This window comes from Carassius gibelio, chromosome A4 (assembly GCF_023724105.1).
Source record: "Carassius gibelio isolate Cgi1373 ecotype wild population from Czech Republic chromosome A4, carGib1.2-hapl.c, whole genome shotgun sequence".
Classification (NCBI taxonomy): Eukaryota; Metazoa; Chordata; class Actinopteri; order Cypriniformes; family Cyprinidae; genus Carassius; species Carassius gibelio.
In genome coordinates, this window is record NC_068374.1 from 3,951,395 (window position 1) to 3,969,120 (window position 17,726).

Sequence of the window (17,726 nt, forward strand, 5' to 3'; positions counted from 1 at the left end):
GCTGACACCAGGACGAAGGATTATTGGAAGCCAAACATCGCAAAACCCTTTCGACATCCTGATTGGCTCGCTCGGTTTGACCATTGCTCTGGGGATGGAACCCGGAAGAAAGACTAACAGTCGCTCCTAACAATTTACAAAACTCTCGCCAAAATTTGGACACAAATTGGGGACCCCTGTCAGAAACCACGTCTGTCGGAAGGCCATGTATACGGAAGACGTGGTCAATGACAGCTACCGCTGTTTCCTTGGCTGATGGTAATTTGGGCAAGGGAATAAAATGAGTTGCCTTCGAGAACCGGTCCACTATGGTTAAAATCACTGTATTGCCCTTAGAGGGCGGGAGGGCGGTAATGAAATCTAGCGAAATGTGGGACCAGGGTCTCGAAGGGACAGACAGCGGTAAGAGTAACCCATCTGGAGGTCGATTGGAAGTCTTACCAATAGCGCAAACTGAACAAGCCAAGACGAAGTCGTGGACGTCACGAGCCATACCAGGCCACCAAAATCGTTGCTTGACTAGAAACCTAGTTCTACTAACCCCTGGGTGACAAGCAACACTGGAACAATGACCCCACTGGAGAACGTCTGACCGTAACCCCTCCGGCACAAACAATCGGTTCGGTGGGCAACGAGCCGGGGGCGTTACCCCTTCTAAGGCAGTCAACACCTTCGATTCGACCTCCCATCTGAGCGCGGAGATAATGATGGTTCCCGGTAAAATGGGCTCGGGAGTAGCAGTACGATCGGAACGCTCAAAAAGACGGGATAAAGCATCGGGTTTGATGTTTTTGGAACCCGGCCGGTACGAAAGTGTAAAATCGAAACGACCGAAAAACAATGCCCACCGAGCCTGCCTGGAGTTAAGTCATTTGGCGGTTCTAATGTATTAGAGATTCTTATGGTCCGTCCATACAATGAAAGGTACACCCGACCCTTCAAGCCAGTGACGCCATTGTTCCAGTGCAAGTTTGACTGCCAACAACTCTCGATTGCCAATGTCATAATTAACTTCCGCAGGAGATAAACGGTGAGAATAATACGCGCAAGGATGCACCTTTCTGTCTGAGGATGCGCGTTGGGACAACACTGCTCCTACCCCCACCTCTGACGCGTCGACCTCCACTATGAATTGACGTGAGCGATCAGGAGTGACGAGAATGGGAGCTGAAACAAAGCAGCTTCTCAGTTTGGCAAACGCAGCCTCGGCTGCGTCTGACCACCTGAACGTCAAACTAGGGGAGGTCAAGGCGGTCAGAGGAGCGGCTAGTTGGCTGAAATTGCGAATGAAACGCCGGTAAAAATTGGCGAACCCCAGAAATCTCTGCAGGGCCTTGCGAGACTCTGGGGATGGCCAATTTACCACAGCCTTAACTTCCTCAGGATCCATGCGAACACCCTCAGTCGAAATGATGTGTCCTAGAAAAGAAACAGACTGTGCATGAAAAACGCATTTCTCCGCCTTGACAAACAATCCATTCTCTAGCAACCGCAGAAGCACTCGTCGTACGTGTTGCATGTGTTCCTGGAGAGACGAAGAAAAAATCAATATGTCATCCAGGTAAACATATATGAACAGATCGACCATGTCTCGCAACACGTCATTAACGAGTGCTTGGAAGACTGCCGGCGAGTTCGTTAGCCCGAAAGGCATCACGCAGTACTCAAAATGGCCTTTAGGGGTGTTAAAGGCAGTCTTCCACTCATCCCCCTCCCTGATGCGGACCAAATGATAAGCATTACGTAAGTCCAATTTAGTGAAAACGGACGCTCCCTGCAACCTCTCAAAAGCTGAAGACATAAGCGGCAAAGGATAGGCATTCTTTACCGTTATGTTGTTCAGCCCTCGGTAGTCAATGCAAGGTCGCAAGGATCCGTCCTTCTTTCCCACAAAAAAGAACCCCGCCCCCGCTGGAGAAGAAGAAGGGCGGATGAACCCCGTTGCTAGAGAACTGGATATATATTTCTCCATGGCCGCCGTCTCTGGAATAGACAAAGAATATAACTTGCCCTTAGGCGGAGAAGTACCTGGCAATAACTCTATCGCACAGTCATAGGGACGATGAGGAGGAAGAGAATCAGCACGAGACTTACTGAACACCTCCTTCAGGTCGTGGTACTCCGCGGGCACGTTAGCCAAATCCACTGCTTCCCCCTGAAACACAGACTCAGAAACATTAACACCAGCCGACAAAAGACAAGACAAATGACACTCCTCGCTCCAGCTAACCACAGATCCGAGGCGCCAATCGATCCTGGGGTTGTGTTTCTGGAGCCAGGTGTGACCGAGAACAATGGGAGATTGAGGTGAGTCCGTGATGAAGAATGAAATCTCCTCCGTATGGTTGCCAGATGTGATGAGAGAAACAGGTAAAGTGGTCTGTGTGATGACTGGCAGTCTGTGTCCGTTGAGTGCAAAAGGTGCAATGGGGTGTTTGAGGGAGGTGAGAGGAATGTTGAGCTTACTAGCAAACTTAAAGTCCATGAAACTACCCTCGGCCCCAGAATCCAACAAAGCGTGATGATCGAGTGCGTGGGTGGACCACCGTAGACTCACCGGAAGGAGTGTCGATGTAGATGAGGTCTTCCTGGCAGAGATCCCACCCGATAGTAGCCTCCGTTTTACTATCGGGCTTGGTCTTTTACCGGACAGCGCTGGATGTGATGTTCTTGGCTGCCGCAGTATAAACACAGTCCCAGGGATCTCCGCCTGATCCTCTCCTCCCGGGAGAGCCGAGCTCGCCCCACCTGCATGGGTTCAAGATCTCCAGGTGGGCTGACCGCAACCTCTGAGCGCTGACGCTGAGCCTCCGGTCTGGTCGCGAGAACTGCTCTCCCCCTCCGTCTGGCGGCTTGGTCGAGTCGGTTGTCTACTCTGATGGTGAGGTCAATCAGGCCATTGAGAGAAGTGAGGAGCTCAACGGCGCGGATCTCCTGTTGGATGCGGTCAGCCAACCCATGCAGGAAGTGATCCCACTGCGCCTCTTCGTTCCACTTACACTCCGCCGCCAGGGTGCGGAACTCAATAGAATAATCGGATACGGACCGGTCTTCCTGACGTAGGTCCACCTCCCTCCCGGCGACGGAGCGGTCGAAGACCCGTCTCATCTCCTCCGAAAGGGCGTGGAACGAGGCACAGCAGCTGTCTTGGTTCTCCCACACCGCCGTCCCCCAGAGGGCAGCCCTCCCCGTCATTAGTGACAAGACGAATGCCACCTTCATTTCCTCGGTGTAAAACGTGCGGGGCTGCAGGGCGAAATGCAGAGAACAATGAGACAGAAATGATTGACAAAACTCTGGCTCACCCGCATATTTCTCAGGGATGGGGAGGCGTGGTTCGGACTGGGAAATCCCCCCGGAGACGATCGGCGGTGTGGGTGGCGTGGGAGGCGCAGCGGGTGGCGGTTGTTGTTGATGTTGAGCCTGGAGAGCGAGCTCGGACACCTTCGTCACCATTGCTTGGAAAGCTCGACCCATCTCATCTATCGCCTTGTCTTGGCGATCCATACGACCAACGGCTCTCTGCAGGAATTCCTCCAGATGAGATGGGGGTCTACGGTGGCGTGAGAAGAGCTGGATGGTGAAGTCGATGGTGAAGGTGAAGACGGTCAATGGATGAAACCAGGAACAGACCGGAACACTGACACGAAGACGACAACACGAACACAATCCAGCACACGAACACGGGAGACGGTAATCCAACTAGGAAGCGGAGACATGAATGAGGATCTGACAACAGACAGAGAGATGAGTGAGTATATGTAGCTGAGTGGAGATGAGGATCAGCTGGAGCGGACAATCAACGCACAGGTGACAACAATAACCCAAACGAGCACATGGAGACTACGGGAGTACAAATACAAACACAAAACATGACACGGAGGAAACAATGGATTTCCTACCGTGACAGTGTGAGGCTGACAGAGACATGCTGTTTAATGTGTCTGAGATGTGATGTTTTCCTTAATGCATAACTTTTCACAGGTATATTCTCCATCTGTAAATGTTAAAAAAAACAATGGAAAATTTTCATTTTGTTGTCAGAGGTGCATTAGCTTTTGCTTTAGCGATTCTCCTTTATCCTCCTGATGGTATTTACAGCTGATTAGAGAACCGGCTTTACTGACGAGATGCACATTAATCATCGGCAGATATATATCATGCACCCCTATAATATATGCCTACACGCTTACATACACTTTAATTGTTTAATCCAAATACAAAATACCAAGATATAGGCTACCATATACCACAAATCAGACAAAAAATAGAGAGATTTTTTGCTCAAATCACCCAGCCCTTTACAGAAGTGTACTGGAGTTTTAATTAAACTGTACTGTAGTGTTTTTTCTCTTTTTTTTAAATAGCATAAAAACAACTAAATAGCATTTAGTTATGGTAAACCATTAACTGTTTACTCCCAACTGAGCTGATGGTACTCAAAAAACATCCCAAGGTTTGCTTCTGTCTGCAGGTCTGCTTCTGTAGTTGTTTTGGTGAAAGTAACTCAAAAGTAATACAGGAGTAATGTAATGCATTACAATACCAATACTAGCAGTATATAACAGTATTGCAACATTTATCATATTAATCATTTTTCTTTATCATCTTGTGTGTTCTAAATAGAAGTTTTAATTTCTATATATACTAACTTAAAGCTTTTAAATGGTATAGTCTATATTGTTACACTTGGAGTAAGACTGGAGTAATGATACTGAAAATGTATTTATTAAAAATAAATGACTGATTTAGCAAACTGGTATTGACTGGTATTGTGTAATGTTGAAATATATAAATGAACATCAGATAACTAGCATTTCCAAAGTGTATATTGTTTATGTGCTCTCAAATAAACTAAATGATAAACCACATTATTAACATTATTTTAATGGGCACTGATACTAGTAGTTCAGTAGAACATTTAGATCATGTGAATGAAACTTCATAGTTTCATAATGTCATATTTCATATTCATATTATATAATTTCACTTGATTATACATTTAGTCAGATCCCAGACAGCAAAACTCATCTGGGCCAAATCTGGCCCGGGTCAATCGGAAGATCAGGCCCAGATCCGGGCAACGGACTCAGGCCTGGGTCTTTTGGCACAACGGGCCAATACCTGGGTCAGCTCTGGATTCTTTTATGATGATTTGGCCTAAATGTGGGCCGGATCTGGTCCGGTACCATTTTGGTTCTGGTCCAGAACTGTGCCGGATCTGGGCCAGCTCAAACACACATTTATATATATGCTAACACACACACACACACACACACACACAAATAAGTTGCATACATATCTAGAATTCAAATACAGTTAGTTAATTTGGATAGTACTTTTCACAATACATATTTCAGAACACCTTTACAGAAAATGCATGTTTCTTTGTTACAAATAAAAAAGTGATGTCCATATACCACAGTATTTGTACAGTTACCTGATAATACAAATCACATAAGTAGATTATGATTGTATTTAAGAATATATAATTAAAACCATTAAAGCAATCATTACAAGCATCTTACGTAGTAGATAATTAAATACTTTACTGTCTTATGGCACTGATATTTTTTTTGTTAAGTTGTTATACGAAGCTCTTAAGACAACAAAATGTTTAAAGTACTGATTTAGATGTATAGACAATTACTGTACTGAACACTCAATTAAAACAACATTCAAATTAAAACAATTGAATTACTACAAAAAACAATGCAAAATATGTGCCATTGTGCATCTTTTCTTTCCTTTTGATAATTTATGCACAAAAAAAGCAAAATTAAAGGTTTATTTGGTACACTACCCCAAGCAGTACAAGTCTCTTCTAAGCTTAAAGAGTAAGTTCACCCAAAATTAAAAATTCTGTCATTAATTACTCACCCTCATGTTGTTCCAAACTTGTAAGACAACTCGTTCATCTTTGAAACACTAATTAAGATATTTTGATTCTGAGACCTCTCTGACTCTCCCCTAGACAGCAATGTAATTATCATGATCTAGATCCAGAAACGTGGCAAGAAGATCGGTAAAATAATCCATGTGACAACAGGGGTTCAACAATGATTTTATGAAGCTACGAGAAAACTTTTTGTAACCCCCCCCAAAAAATTATATATATATATATTAGGGGTGTAACGATACACGTATTCGTATTGAACAGTTCGGTACGAGACTTTCGGTTCGGTAAGTGGTACGCATTATTACAAAAAACAATGCATACCGAATTATGCGAAAAAATTATGTATACCGAACGGTAATTAATTATATTTGAAAAAAAAAAGAGAAATATAATGATATGCGTTCAAAAAGGTAGCCCAATAACCCAAACGACGTATCAGGCAACGCCCCTGACACCCCAGAAGAAGAAAAAAACACCAACTTATATGTTTATGTTAGGCTACTCAGTCAGGCGCTCGCTCACTCAGTACGCGCTGAAGGCTCGTTGCAAAATGGCCAATGCGTTTAACAGACCAGAAATAGAAGATCCTCCAATAACCAACAGGTCTGGTGTTTGGGTGCACTTTGGATTCCCTTTAAGCTATAATGGTGATGGCAAGAGAGTGGTGGATAAAAAAACAACGGTATGTTGCCTCTACATGACAATAGGGTACACCAGCGGGAATAAAAAAAAAAAAAAAAACACACCAGCAGGAATACTTGAAACATGTCAACTCATTTACGCTGACATCACCTTATTGTGTCAGTATCTGGGAAAAGACGGAAAAAAGGAGAAATATACACGCAACAAACTATCCCTGCAGCAATTTCCAACTGATTCAAACAGGGCAAAAGACATCACCGCGGAGATCGGTAGGCTTCATTTACATTATAGCCGCGGATATGAGACCTTACTATTTACCATTCAATCTGTCATCACCATTATAGCTTACAGGGAATCCAAAGTGCACTCAAATACCAGGCTATTGTTGGTTATTGGAGGATCTTCTTCTTCTTCTCTTGGAGCCTTCATCGCATACTGAGTGAACGAGCGCCTTAGGGGCCGTTCACATATCGTGCCTAAAAACGCATGGAAAACGCTAGTCGCGCCGCTTTCTCCTCCTTTCCAAAGCGCTCTGGCAGAAGCGCTCATGAGGCGTGTGTCTTTGCTAAGCAACAATGACGTGCTCTCTCCGTGAGACGCGGAAATTTCAGCAAAGGATAAATGGATTTGCAGCTCTAAAAATTGCTTGCAGTAGGCTAGCTCTGCTACTAAATTTATTTCAAAATTGCAATCCATATACAACTATGATCAGCTGTTCCTTCATCTTGGCTGAGCTTTCAACGGTGTTACGGGAAAGGATGAAGCTGATTGGTTAGTTCTTGTCACATGACCCGCGGTGTGCTTGCGACATTCTGAAAAGTTTTTACATTTTGCTGTATCTAAAACGTACCGAACCGAACCGAACCGTGACATCAGTGTTATCGTATCGAACCGAACCGTGAATTTTGTGAACCGTTGTATACCACCCCTAATATAAATATAAATATATATATATATATATATATATATATATATATATATATATATATATATATATATATATATATATATATATGAACGTGAGCAGCACATGCTATTATGTGTCAGCTGAAGGGTCAGAGAGGTCCTGGAATTCTTCAAGAAATATCTTAATTTGTGTTCCGAAGATGAATGGAGACCTTACAGGTTTAGAACTACATGAGGGTTAGTAATTAATGATAGAATTGTATGTATTACAGTATTGCAGAATATTACAGAATGTGATACTTTTTTTAGGATTTATTGATGAATAAAAGAATAAAAAGTAATTTATTCAGCTTTTCCATCACATAAATAAATAATATTTTAATGAAAAATTTAGAAGACTTATCATCAGTTAAAATATTTATTTTCTTTGTTAATATATAGTAAAATGTTATTTATTTCTGTGATCAAATCTGTATTTTCAGCATCATTACTCCAGTCTTCAGTGTCACATGATCTTCAGAAATCATTCTAATATGATTATTTGCTGCTCAAGAAACGTTTCTGATTATTATTATCAATATTTAAAGAGTTATACTCTTTAATATATTAAAAAATCAGGATATACAACCATTCAAATGTTTGATATGTGTGTTATTAAATAGAAATGACTGTTTCAGCATATAGCCATTAAATTGATAGAAGGAAAACATTTATAATTGCAAAAATTTATAGTTGCAAAAATATATTTCATCTAAATTATGTTCTTTTGAACTTTCTGTTCACCAAAGAATCATAAAAATGTTTCCAGGAAATTTTAAGCAGCAGAAAGGTTTTTCATTTTATTATTATTATTTTTTTTTATATAAGAACCATTATTGATAATGGAGTACCAAAATAAATCCAGCACTCAACCTGCATTTTGTAATAATTTCTGAAGGATCATGCTCTGAAGACTGCAGTAATGATGCTGAAAATTTACAGGAATAAACTACATCTTAAAATACATCCAAACAGAAAATTATTTAACATTGTAATAATATTTCACAATATTACTTACTTATATTTGATCAAATAAATGCAAGCAGTCTTAAAAAATTAGCTTACTTCTAAATTAATTTACTCATAATTTACTCCCTTTATTTATTGTCTTTCTTTCTTCAGTCAGGTTTTTGAGAAAAACATTCCAGGGTTTCTCTCTTTATAGTGGACTTCAGTGGGGTCCAAATTGCATCTTCAAAACATGATCCCAGACGAAGAAGGGTCTCATCTAGCGAAACGATCGGCCATTTCCTTAAAAATAAATAAATAAATAAAAGGAACGACAATTATTTGGGTTTGTCCTCAAATGCTCATCTTGCATGGCGCTGCAATGCGCACATGTACTCTGTGCAGTTCTGTTGGAAACAGATAAAAAATTCAAGCATTTCCTTGGCTGATCGTGTACGGTCCTTTGAAACTGCAATGTAGCTGCAATTTGGACCTTCCCCCTACTGAAACCCACTTAAGTCCACTATAGAGAAAAACTCTGGAATGTTTTGCTCAAAAATAAGGAAATTTTAATTCAGAAGTGAACTAACGTTAATCCTTTTTTAGAGTTAGCGCTTAAAAATTGCTAGCTCACTATAATTACCACGCAGCAATCTAAAAAAAAAAATGAATAGAAAGAGTTAAAATAACTCAAGTTTAAATTAAGTAATTAAGTTAAACATTTGTTAATTATGTATAATTGCAGAACTCTGGACGTTTTCTGTTTGGTTTTCTTCATGTTAGCAAGTCCTCTGATAACATAGGCCTTAGTGTTCGCCCACAATACAGTCTGACACAGATCTAAGGATCAATAAAAACACCAAACCTTTAAGTTATCGAGTAAGTTACACTGCATAAGACATTGATTTATTAGTAGAACAGTTTGTTCGCACGGTGTGTCATACCTTGGTGGGGTTTTTGAGGATAACAGCAAGCAGTCTGTATTTTCCTCAACCGTCTTGACGTCTTCTCTTGATCTGAACTCCCAAAAAAAAAAAACGTGTGCTCGTTTCCACACAGATCTGCTCTGCGACTGTAGTTCCCGCCCACTGAAACCACACCTGGGCTAGATCCGTGTTACAGCCCTGAAACGGATGTGACTGTAACGCGGATTTGCCGGTTTGAAAACGGATCCGGATCAGAGTCGTCTACCGTCCCTTGTTTCATTCATGCCAGACACTCTATTCACGTTTGGTGTGAATGCAGCATTACTCTCCTCGATAGTATGACTCAAACACGTGAGGGGAGGGTTGAGACCAATCAGAACTACGGGAGCCCTGAGTGGAGCATCAGCAGTTTTATTTTGTTGCGTCCAAACAATGGATATTTAGATCCCAAACAGAGTTCAGACATCTGTAAAATATCTGTCTATAGCAATATTCGGACGGGACTAGTTTTCTAAACTACGTTTGAGTTTCGATTCTTACCACCTGACGTCTGTGATTTTCATGTACCAATTCGGACGGGACTAACATCTCTGTGTTTATTACAGAGGTGGGAGGGTCTGATTTGTGCATCTGGGCGTCACAAAGATCACGTGGTCTGTATGCGTGCATTGCATTCATTCAGAATGATTGCCTTAGTATTATTACACAATAAATACTAAATGGCTAGTATAACAAAACCATGTTAATGTGTGGTTCCTTTAGTTTAACTTGTTTTTTTTATTAAATGTAATTAAAACATTATGTAACTGAGTTCATAAATGAACGTGAGTAATCTTACCTGATGCTGATATTACAATAGCCGGTATTAACAGTTTACGTGATCTTGCTCTTGATTTTATTATTTTATTTTATTATTTATGTGCCGCTAAGCAAATATATCAAACATCCGCGCGGTAAGAGCATCTACGGTAATTCACGTTGGCCAAAACACACAAGGAAACGCGTTGTGAAATAAAATATCACCGGCAATCACAGACATTCGCATTCGGACGGGATTAGTTTTCTCAGAGGATCACTGAGTTTGCTGAAAAATGGTAGGTAATTTGCTCTGGAATTATCACAGAGGTTGTGTGAGAAAAACACAGACGTGGCAGATTCGGACGGGATTAAAATCACCAAGTACGTCTGTGAAACGCAGATTTCTCTAATGACCCCCTGTAAAACTAGTCCCGTCCGAATAGGGCTTATGAACGTATTTTATAGGCTTTTTTAGATTTGAGAATACACATGCATTACAGACATGACAAAAACCATTTGTCCTCACATTCTTTCTTGTAACTCTTCTCTCTCAGTCACTTACCTGACTGAAAGGCTCATTATGCGGGCCTTCTCAGGTGTAAATCACAATGATATTCATGATAGTTGACACCTACTTGCATATGAATTTTACAAACAAAAAAGTGTCTTAGAAAATTTAAATCTGTGAGTTTTCTGTGAGTGAGTAAACAAGATGATTTTCACATCATTTAGAAAGAAAAATTCTAGGCTACAAGCTCCAGTTCTCAAAAGTCCCGGGAACCAATGTTCTGTATGTGTTTAATGGCCTTATTCAAGTTATTTAACATTTTTATTTTTTCACTAACCGCGCATAACATTTTTTTTTCTCAAAACACAATCATGTACATACATGCTGCTCACATATTATTATAGCCCAGTTTGTGCTGATTACAGTGAGATTAGACTTTAGCCATTTAGATGTTTATAAGAAACTGAAAAAAGCAAAATTTCAGGGCATGACAACCTCAGAAAAACCTCAGAGGGTTAAATGCTCAAACCAGAAGCACAATATCTGCAGAGCAGGGTTGGCCATTCTCAAAACATAAAATATAATTTTTGTGTGTGTTTCAGAGCAAAAATCAGTGTTAAGACGTTTCTCCATTATAGACCATTCTGAAAGAAGAATTTATGCAAATGCGTATAAAATGCTTTTAAAAACGTTAACAAAGATGTCTAGAGGGTATTTAATAGTTCTGCCCCAAGTAAGATTTTTCTAGTTACTAGTTGTTCATTTGTCATTATTCATTGCATTATTCAACTAATGCTCAAGCGCATGCATTAAGTTTGCCACAAAGCACAGGCAGAAGTAGCCCAATAATTTTGAAAAAGGAGATATTTTAATTATTTATTAATAAACAAATCTTTTCTTGTCGCTGCAAGATGAAAATCACAGTGCTGACTTTCTCCACATGGACTAACCTTTAGAGAATTGATTCGTTTAAAAGACATTTCAAGCTTTCTGTAAATATATTTCTCATGTATGTGAGACACCTGAATTTTAAGTTATTTCATTATCAGCAAAAAAATCATGCATTTGAGAGGGCACCTCCCTGTCATGCATGCACATGAACAATTTTTGCACAAACACTTGAATATGAATAATAATTCACATTTTGCATGTGCATTACGAAGTAAATATTTTTTTACATTCAATTATCCAAAATAAAACCGAACATGATTTGTAATGAAGATTAAATATGTAGACAAATAAGAATAAATGCGGCAACTTAATAATGTTGAACAATGAGTTAATAATGTTGAGAAGCAGTTCTTCTACTACAGGTAACATCTCTTTCAGTAATTTAGTGGGTAAAGGATCTAATAAACATGTTGTTGGTTTAGATACAGTGATACGTTTATTTAGCTCTTCCTGTCCTAAGGTTGTAAAGCACTGCAGTTTATCTTTGGGTGCTATGGATGAAACTGACATATTAGACACAGTAGAATCTACATTTGTTATTGTATTTCTGATGTTATCTATTTTACCGGTGAAGAAATCCATAAAGTCATTACTATTAAACGTTGATTGAATATTTAAATCAGGTTGCATCTGGTTATTTGTTAATCTTGCCACTGTGCTAAATAAAAATCTTGGGTTGTTTTGGTTATTTTCAATGAGTTTGTGGATATGCTCGGCCCTGGCAGTTCTTAGGGCCTGTTTATAGCTGGTTATTTGCAAATCTGTATTTGGTGGCTGTTACAATAGTTCTTCCCAGATGGTAAGGCTGAGCCATATAGTAAATAACAGTGATAAGCAGCATGCACGATACAATGAAATGGATGGTAACATCATCAAATTAGGTACAATATCTATCTATATCAGTAAGATCGTTTCCATGCGATATAATTGAATCTAGTGTATGATTAAAATGATGAGTGGGCCCGGTGGCATTTTGCTTGACTCCAAAAGAGTTTATTAGGTCAGTAAACGCAAGTCCCAATGCATATTTTGTATTATCAATGTGAATATTAAAATCTCTGTCAATTAGGTCTTTATCAACTGTAACCAAAAGTTCTGAGAGGAAATCTGCAAGATTTTTTTAGTCTTAATATATTGTACAGCGCAAGTACTTTTATAATTTAATCAGGTAGAACAAAAATCATCATAATATTTATTTGAAGATTGGCTTGCGAACCGTCTCGATCAGGCTCCTGAAATCCCTCTTCAGTGTCTCCGTCTGCCGCAGCATGGTGTCGTTAACCCCGGCATGAAGCACGGCCACTCTGGTGCTCTTGTCAGACTTCAGGATCACGGGTATCTGCGAAGAAACCTCGACAAGCGCGGACATGCCGGTGGAATCTCTGATGATCAGAGCATTCCGTTCCATCTCGCGGAGGGGAGCGAAGCGGTTCCGGGTGGAGATCTCAAAGACTGGAGGGGTAGAAGTCATTGCCCAGGGCCTGTCTAGCGTCTTCCGCTGTGGATGCACCCAGGGTCTGTGGTGTCCTGACAACGGAGTGAAGGACATCTGGGTGGATCGCATCCAGGGTGCACCGGGCCTGTGCAGAGAAACATACCGAGTAGAAGTAGTGGGACGGTTAGCAGCACACTGTATATTTACCCCAGACTTGTGAGCATGGGCCCGGGGAGGTTTCTCTCCACTCTCTCAGCTGGGCCAGCCTCACCTCCAGGTCGCAAATCTGCTTCTCCAAGGCCTCCAGCTCAAACTGTACAGAATGCAGCTCAAACGTGTCCTTGCCTGCAATCAAAGGTAGACATACGTAAAAGTGAGTAAAGCAATGGTAATGTGTTTAAATAGAGTATTAGCAATGCAAGCGTAATTTGAGGCTACCACACTGGAGATTCTAATGGGCTATAAGCTAAATAGCGGACCAAGGAAATCTATATAAATCTTGTGATAACGAGGCACTCTGATTGTTTTTGTTGTAGAATACAATAGAGGATTTTATATTCACACTTTATAAAAATTAAAATGATGGTGTATAAAATAGATTTTTAAGATAAATTATAGTCTAAAATAATGTGATGGAGGTCAAACCAACTGAGTTGTTCGGTGTCCCATCATAGCTGTGTGGGCGGAGTCGGCGTTGGGGAAAACAGTCCTTATGAAGAATGAATGGAGGATGGAAGAGAAAGAAGTGAATATTTAGGATCTTGAATATCAGGAATTAAGAAAATGTAAGTGGGAAGAAGCCTATTCTAGAGTTTCTTTTCCTTTCTAGGAAAAAGGACTCAAAGACATCTTGTCCCCTTGATCGCCCATCATGTAAGTCCTGGGTCCTCTGTCATCAGTGACGAGTGGTGTGCCCACTGCATACTGCATACATACCACTGGATGGTTCTAGGGTATGATCATCACCCTGGTAACCACAGCAGTTATTATATAGAACCACATTCAGGTGTACACACGCAGCATATTGAAAGAGCCTGGAGAATATACAAAGAGCAGATCTGGAGGCTTAGGAGGAACTGGACTAAAATCATGCTATCTGATCACCTCACTGTAATCAAGTCGTATGTATGGCTTGCTAGGAAACACTGTGTTGGAGCCTTTGGTATAATTTCAAAACTGTATAATTAAGTGTGTGTGTGTGTGTGTGTGTGTGTGTGTGTGGTGTATTTTACAAAAATGAATTGTATGAAATTGATCATTACAAAAGAAGGTTAAGAGATGGCCAACTTTTAAAGTAATGGGTCATTAACCAGTTACCTGTCACCCACCATTTTCAGCATGGAGACACAAATTATACCCAAAATTAAAACAAAAGTGTAGCTGACACTGATAGGTCATTTATGGGTTGTGTATGAGGTATTTGTAATATCAGGGTTTTGCTCCTTTTTGTATTTTTAAGACTTTACAATTTAAATATAATATTGTGTATGTGTGTCAATTGCATGAATTCTGATGTACTTATTTTGTGGTACTGCTAAGTTTTATTAAATTGAAGGTCATGTGACCCTTCCTGATTAGATTTAACCTGGAAGTGCTACAAATTGAATGATGAGATTTGAATTTAGATACACCTGTTAGAGCTCTTCACCATTCTACTGCTGGTAACCAGGCCAACACGGTAAAGGTGTTAATTTATGTATATTTCTTTATTTGCATTGATGTCCTTTGTATTGTTATGTGTGTGTAAAACTATATTTCTTTGTTTCTGTTTGTATGTAGTTTTCACGGTGTTCCATATCTATAAATAAAACAAATGGACATCAGTACTTTGTAAACATGGACTGTTTAATGACCAGCGCGTAGTTACACTAAGTCTGATGGTTCAAGGTTGTGGGTTGTGGGTTCTAACACTAAGGTTGTGGGTTCAAGTTTTGGGCCTGCAATACCACGACTGAGGTGCCCTTGAGCAAGGCACAGAACCTGCAAATGCTCCCCAGGCACCGCAGCATGAATGGGTGCCCACTGCTCCGGGTGTGTGTTCATGGTGTGTGTGTTCATTGCTGTGTGTGCACTTTGGATGGGTTCTGTTCTGGTATTTCAAAGTTTACCAAGCCACATCATTTCAATCCCAGTATACATTTACCCAACTATTTTCAAATGTATTTCTATAAAAATACAACAAAACATTTCCTTATGACCTTATATGAATTATGTCAAATGCATTATGAAGAAGAGCTGCACCTGTTGCATTGCATAAGAGCTATTATTAGTATAAAGCTACTTAAGACAATTTATGACATTATTAGTACACTTTTACTCAAAACTCACTTTAAACCCCGATCAAGTGTTGGTAACAACTTCATTTTGCAATCTCATGTAGAATTTGGTCGTTTACTGTTGTAAAAATATGCTATTTATAGCCTTTTATATCGTTTCCCAGATTAGTATTTCTGATGCATATTTTCAATATTGTTATAAAAATGCCCCAAATCTCACAAAAAATCACATACAAAACCTATTTAACAACATAATCATGTGTTTATTATTTGGATTTTTTTTATGGGTACAGAGGTTTCTCTGTGTTGTTGTGGTCAGATATCCACATGGAAGTGTGAAGGAAATGCATCACAGGATGGGACGGGATGAGATATGATGAACAGTTACGTCATTTTCCAGCACGATGGAGCACCATGTCACAAAGCAATAAACAAGTGGTTCGAAGATCATTACATTAAAATTTTGGATGTGTGGCCAAACAACTCCCCCGGATCTCAGTCCCATACAGAACCTGTAGTCAGTCATCAAAAGGCGAGTGGACAAGAGGAAGCTCACAAATTGTGATCAACTCCGAGATCAGCATGCAATAATCGATTGCCATTATTTATTTATTTTACCAATAAAAGCCTTTAAAACATATAATATGCTTATTATTGTTATACACTATACCATAGAAACATGGAAAAATAATCTACAAATACTGAAGCAGCAAACTTTGCAAAACACAAAATGTATATCACTGCCAAAACATACATATCACTGCAATAACTGTTAGCCCCCCCCCAAAAAACAAAATCATTATGATCATTACATTAAAATTTTGGATGTGTGGCCAAACAACTCCCCCGGATCTCAGTCCCATACAGAACCTGTAGTCAGTCATCAAAAGGCGAGTGGACAAGAGGAAGCTCACAAATTGTGATCAACTCCGAGATCAGCATGCAATAATCGATTGCCATTATTTATTTATTTTACCAATAAAAGCCTTTAAAACATATAATATGCTTATTATTGTTATACACTATACCATAGAAACATGGAAAAATAATCTACAAATACTGAAGCAGCAAACTTTGCAAAACACAAAATGTATATCACTGCCAAAACATACATATCACTGCAATAACTGTTAGCCCCCCCCAAAAAAACAAAATCATTATCCAGAAATCAAAAATGGTCAACCATTTAACCAGCCTGACCAGTCATATGACTGTTAACTAATGTTGAAGTCTGATAATGTCCTCATATGAGCAAATTAGTATGAACAAGGCTTGTGTGAATAGCATGTGTTTATGCTCTTACCTCCTCAGCACATTACTTGGTCTTCTTATAAAATAATCAGATTTTCAGTACACAAACAAGCTAATTGCACCTATTCATAAAGTGACTGTTCTGTCTCTGTGCATTTTACACATTTGACCTGACTGACAAGATCAGAATAACAATAAATGTGCACAATATTTTTTTTATTGAATAATCAGTTTAACACAAAAGGATACAACACATAATTGATATCCAGAACAAACAAACTAATATGATGTGGACTGTTACTGTATGTTTTTGTAGGTTATCTGGCTGTATGGTGACAGAGGATGGATGTAGTTATGTGTCTTCAGCTCTGACTGCACAACCCTCATGCTTGAGAGAGCTGGATCTAAGCTATAATCACCCTGGAGATTCAGGAGTCAAGCTACTCTCTGAAAAACTGGAGGATCCAAACTGCTCACTGGATAAATTCAAGTATGTCGAGTAGGAAGAGGTTTTAAGTTTTATTGTTTAAACTTTTCAGTGTCTCTGGGTGAGTCTAGGAGTTTTTAGAGGATGCAACAATATATTTAGGATTTAAAGTGCACTAGTTTTCTTCTTTTAGTCTTCTAGTAAAATCTTAACTAAACTGCGCTAACAAAACTAATAACTCTACCCCTAAATGGCCTCAAAACAGGAGAAATCAGTGAAAACACAACGAAAATGGCAGCCACCTCCCTACAGCTTCCAAAAATTGTAGAAACAAACATTTTCAAAATGATAACTTGTAAAAGAAGGAACAAAAAAGCCCTAACTTTGAAGGGGACATCGAATGCCCATTTTCCACAAGTTGGTGTTATTTTTTCGGGTCTTTTTGAAATGTCTGCAACATACTTTGTTAAAATTCCTCAATGGTTGTGTAAAACAACACCCTTTTTACCTTGTCAAAAACAGCTCTGTACACAGCGAGCTGTGTCTCTTTGAATGATAATGAGCTACTGCTCCCACGCAATCACCCTGAGTACCCTAGCAACAGCATAGCAGCATCGTAGAAACCACTATGAGTACCCTAGCCACTGCATAGCAACCACCTAGAACACATTATCAACCGCAAAGCAACCACATCATGTACTTTAGGAACCACCCTGAGTA

The 17,726-nt window shown here is 39.8% G+C and overlaps 1 protein-coding gene across 1 annotated transcript in view; it reads left to right on the forward strand.

Annotated features, from left to right (window-relative positions):
* LOC127967030 (protein NLRC3) overlaps window positions 1-17,726 on the forward strand; it is a 70,132-nt gene that overhangs the window by 41,095 nt on the left and 11,311 nt on the right. The window contains exon 10 of the mRNA XM_052568292.1: window positions 16,896-17,069. Within this exon, the coding sequence (XP_052424252.1) occupies window positions 16,896-17,069 (174 nt within the window). The remainder of the gene's footprint in view (window positions 1-16,895; window positions 17,070-17,726) is intronic.